General features: G+C 28.2%; 1 protein-coding gene across 1 annotated transcript; it reads left to right on the top strand.

The window, feature by feature from the left end:
• The first annotated feature begins 1,948 nt into the window (after positions 1-1,948).
• On the top strand, positions 1,949-4,712 carry LOC105455518 (sulfotransferase 1 family member D1-like). Its single transcript, XM_011698897.1, has 3 exons — positions 1,949-2,422; positions 4,010-4,109; positions 4,459-4,712. The coding sequence occupies exons 1-3, from the start codon at positions 2,215-2,217 to the stop codon at positions 4,628-4,630; spliced, it is 480 nt and encodes a 159-aa protein (XP_011697199.1). The 5' UTR covers positions 1,949-2,214; the 3' UTR covers positions 4,631-4,712.
• Positions 4,713-5,114: the final 402 nt, after the last annotated feature.

The following is a 5,114-nucleotide window of genomic DNA, read 5'->3' as shown; positions in this document are numbered from 1 at the left end:
ATATATATATATATATATATATTGCTATTAACCCCAATATTATTATACTAAAACAAATCTCAATACACATAATAACTGTCAAAATACGTAATGATAGCCGCTCAACGATCAAGTAAGCATATAGTGAGATAACCAATCAGCATCACGGAAAAGCGGCAACAAATAATTTCGAGAAATGCGAGTTATCGACTTAACGTGCACTTTTTTAGATAGAGAAAATTTGTTATTTTAAAATTGATAATGATATGATAAAATAAAATACATTGCGGATCGAATATCTTATCCGAATTTAGATCCGGATCCTAACTCAGATCCGAATCCAAATAATTCGGATATCCGGATTACCCGAATAATCGTAATAATCCGATTTTGAGATTCGAATTGAAACCGAATATCTGGATATCCGAATACTTAGAAACCCTATTCTATATCTTAGTGTGATAGTTAGTATACAATAAAATCTATCTAATTATCTACGTTTTATCAATGATTGGCTGACAATGAGCGTAATTCGAAGCATGAAAATGTTTTTGAAGTTCATCGAGTCTGGGATACGATGAGAAATCGAAACTATACATATTAATTTCTATATATATATATATACGTAGATTAGATAGATAGAAGACACTTTTCTAATATTTACTGATATGCCTATTCCATAACATTTATCATTACATATACTGTGTAAATTTCTAAAAAACTCCTATTAAATAATTTTTCGCTAGAAAATGTTAAAAGTAAAATTATTACGTTAAACTTATAAGTTATAAAGATAATTGCATTTTTGTAGATTTCCTGTAAAAAAAAAAAGAAAATTATGTCTTGTATTTATTATTGCGACGAACTTATTTCGTCTTATATATGTGTATATAATATTAATAAATAGATTTATAATTTAATAATTTTAACTCGACAAATATACGTATATTAACGATTGACATTATATATATATCTTCTGCAGATAAATAAAAAAATTCTAAAAATACAAATATCAAAATTACACGATTATGCATTGATATTTTCTAGTTCAATTAGTTTAAAAGTTGTCTAGTCGAGAACACGTACAATCGAGCAGTAAGATTAACAATACAATTAAGTTAGAAAGATGAAACATAAATTACTTTCCTCGAAAATATTAAAAAGTGCATAACACACACATTAATTTTTAAAGATTATTATTGATACGTTATTTATAGTTCAAATAGTGTATAATTTTACCTAGAAAGAAATAGGTATATATTTTAAGTTAAGCGAAAGTAACAAAAAAGGTAGCGCAATCCAGTGTCGCCAGAGAAAAGGTCTTGTATCAGTTACAAGTAGTAGTTCTTGTTGGATTAATTTTCCTCTCATAAACTAAAAAGTAGCAGACATTTTTTGCTAATAATAAATTTCCTGTAAATAAAAAAATATTTGTTCAGAATTTTCATTTAGAAATTAATTTCCTGTTATATAGATATCTTTATACCTAAATAAGTCATACATCCTGTATGTGTTGCGTCATATTTTTATCATAAATTTCCCTCTTCTACAAATATTTAATTTATTTTATATCTTACCGAAACATTTATTTCCTAATGTGCTGTATTTATGTTTACAGCACGCATACTTTTATGGACTGGCAATGTGCTATAGTTTCTGTATAAGAAGCAATTCGGGAGCAGGAGAGAGAAACATACCTTTTAGCAGGTTTTCTTTCTCAAAGTGTCCGGAAACACACATTGCGCATGTCAGTGAAACCGCGTATGGCACGTTGGAAACGTGCTATAAGCCCGTTCAGCAGACCGATCAGATCAGTGAGCGTTCAGTGATTCTTCGTTAGGATTGGTATATTCACTTAGATTCAGCAAAGAGCTAAAGGCAAAAACCAATCATATTAAAGAATCACTGAGCGCTCACTGATCTGCTTTGTCTGCCAGTCCATACTTATAAGGTCTATGGCTGTAATAAACGATAACGATATTACCACAATATACAGTATGCTGTATGATACCGTTACGAATTAATCTGACAAACTACATATGCTTGTTCATATTTTTGTAAACACACTGCGAGATCAGCGGTAGGGCAGCAATAATTAAGTTACTGCGTATATATATCTTCACGAAAGTTTTGCTTTTTGTAATTGACGTGATACCGACCGCAAGAGAACACGTGCGAGTGAAATTCCAAACAATTAATTGACTTCGTGAACGAAGAGGCCATTGACCCGCGAGCATGTCTTTTAAGGATCTGAAAGTGGAACGCGTCGAGGGTGAGCTGGCGGCCGAAATAGCAAATTGGTATCCGTATCTCAAGCGCGGCTTCGTTAAAATCGGTCAGAAAAAATGGTTCTTATCGTACAGATATGTCGAAGAAGGTGGCGATTTATACGATTTCGAAGTTCGTCCGGACGATACATGGATCGTTACCCATCCTAGATCAGGCAAGCAAATTATTTTCACTGTTTATTATAGATTTAACATTCAGGCATTATCATATATATGTCTTGAGATTCTCTATATTTTCTCGATTTTTGAAAAAGCTGTGAAATGCGATATATTTGTCAAATAAAATAAAAATTTTAAAGTTTCTATTCGGAAGCAGATGTGAACTTATAAAGGACCGATTATTTATAATAGAGCACAAATTTTAATCAAGACATTCTAAAGATCTATAATAAGGACATTATAATTAATAATCTATTCTGTTGTCGAAGTTTACATTGAAATTTAAACATCTGAAAATTTCTTGCTCAAAAAAACATTTGCACGACCATATATCTTATTTTATCGTGATAAAAGCTTATAAAGTTAAAATTATGAAAATAATAATTATAAAATTAAATTTAAATAATAAAAATCAGAATAAAAATACATATCACGAACGAAATAACCTTTTTTATATCTAGAACGTTAATTATAAAACTTTGCACAAATTATATGTATCATTAATTGCTTGTTATATGAGAAATTACAATGTTAATATAAATTTGATTTTTGATTAAAACATTTTCCAAACTACCATGTATTTCACGTATAGTGTGACATAAAAAATAATAAATGTCTAAAATATTACTACTTTTAATTTATACATTCTTAAATAAGAGGGTATAATATTATGTATTTTACGTACAGTGTGATATAAAAAATAAAAAATTCTAAAATATTACTATTTTTAATTTGAAAATTCTTAAGCAAGAAAGTATAATGCCAAGATAACTTTATTTAGAAGCTTTATCAGATAAATGGTAGGAAAGTGATAAGAAATGAGAGGAAGATCGTTGAAAATCGGTACCGCTGGTATACCGGTATATTGCTTCGTTTTTTAATTATATTTTTTACAACAATAACTAAGCATAGAACTTTGAAAACATAAATACAAACTAGAAAGTGTCTCTTATCAGACGAAATAGCAAATTTGTATAATATCACAAAACAATTTAACAATGATATATCCAATCGTTATTTAAACATAATTTACAAAAGAAAATCATAAGAGAGTAATTTTCGCATTTGTAGAATTCGTTTTTTGTTCATAATATATAAAAACAGATTACAAACATGAATTACGGATTTTTCCTTCTTTTTATTTAAAGAGATCATGTTTTTATCAATGTATTAATAAAGTACAACGTTTAGTTTTTGAGAAAATAAGTAGATGTTTCTTTAGGAAACCTACGTCGGTACCGATGGCTTCTCTACTTTTTGTTTAACAATCCATTCAATGATTTATTTTACATAATCGTTTTGCGAGATTTTTATTTCAAATTTTTAAGAAGTAAAATGATATTTTAATGACATTATTTCAAAAATTATGCGTACTAAAAAGTAAAACATTCAATGTTTAGAAAAACGTCATCATTGACATTGAAATTTGAGTCAATGTTATCCAAAATTTTAGGAAAAATATAAAATATTGAGAATATTGAAGTTGCTAAAAGTGATCCAATTAATTAGACGTGAATTCGAAATTTTGCAAGTTTGTGTTATTGTTAGAAATATTAATTGGATTTACGTATTGTATTGATTAGGTACGACGGTGACGCAGGAACTCGTATGGCTGGTGGCAAATGACATGAATTTCGATGAGGCACATCGAAAATATTTAGTAGAGAGATTTCCCCATATAGAGTATAGTATTATTTATATATGATTTATCTTACATGATAACTGCAGAAATATACATTATCTATTTTTTTACATTATAAAAAAGTCTCTCATGTTAATACGAACTAAATTTAATTAAAACTGCATTTGAATTTTTAAGTGTTGTTTTTTCCTTGTTTCTACTTTTCTTATCTTTAATGTATAAGAAATGTCAACAAATTAGATTCCACTTTAGATTTAATAAAAATATAGAAAATTCGAATTATCCTTCTGTTTTCCTTTTACGTGAAATAATGATTACGGAACAAAATTGTTAAATTTTCTGAATTAAAAGATACTTTCAAAGAATAATATATAATTTTTTTTGTTTTAGAATAGGAGCAATATATGACGATATCACAGCGAAAGATTGTTTTGGTAGAACCAGTATGGAGAAATATAGCGTCGAATTCGGACGAAATCAGCCTTCGCCGCGTTTCATTAAAAGTCATTTACCTCTCGAACTATTGCCGACCGTCGTAAATAGTACTTGCAAGGTGTGTTAATCAAATATTTTGTAAGTTAAATTCACATTTATATAGACGGTACATTTATAAGAACGAAAAAGAATGTAAATATAAACGTTGAGAAGAAAATTTAAAAAAATGAAAAAAATAGTTCCTTCAAAATTCTTATTTTCTCATTTTCTCATCGAAAAATTTGTCATTTATATACAATATTAAAATTATTACATTCAGCCCATTTAAATTTAAAAACAAATTCTTCAACTCAATTCATGCATTACGAAAGAATACATTACAAAACATATTGAATTTCGACGAAGCATTGAAAATACGAAGTATTGAAAATATTTATAATAGTAGAGAGACTTCTCTCTGTGAAATACAGGATGATTTAGAGAGTAGATATTAAGGCTGCGTTCTTAGTTAACGTTCGCGAATATTATTTCCTTGTTTAACATTTAATAAACAACTTGGAATCATAAAATGAGTGTTGCAAGCGTTATGGAACATAGCCTAAATAATGTAA

This window comes from Wasmannia auropunctata, unplaced genomic scaffold (genome assembly GCF_000956235.1).
Source record: "Wasmannia auropunctata unplaced genomic scaffold, wasmannia.A_1.0 LD335900.1, whole genome shotgun sequence".
Lineage (NCBI taxonomy): Eukaryota > Metazoa > Arthropoda > Insecta > Hymenoptera > Formicidae > Wasmannia > Wasmannia auropunctata.
Note: the sequence above shows the minus strand (reverse complement) of the source record. Positions and strands in the feature narration are given on the sequence as shown.

Excerpts from the sequence above, each read along its gene's own strand:
- LOC105455518 (XM_011698897.1), top strand. The coding sequence starts at position 2,215 with ATGTCTTTTAAGGATCTGAAAGTGGAACGCGTCGAGGGTGAGCTGGCG. Across the intron at positions 2,423-4,009 it reads CGTTACCCATCCTAGATCAG|GTACGACGGTGACGCAGGAA; the intron begins GCAAGCAAATTA and ends TGTATTGATTAG. Across the intron at positions 4,110-4,458 it reads GAGAGATTTCCCCATATAGA|AATAGGAGCAATATATGACG; the intron begins GTATAGTATTAT and ends TTTTTGTTTTAG.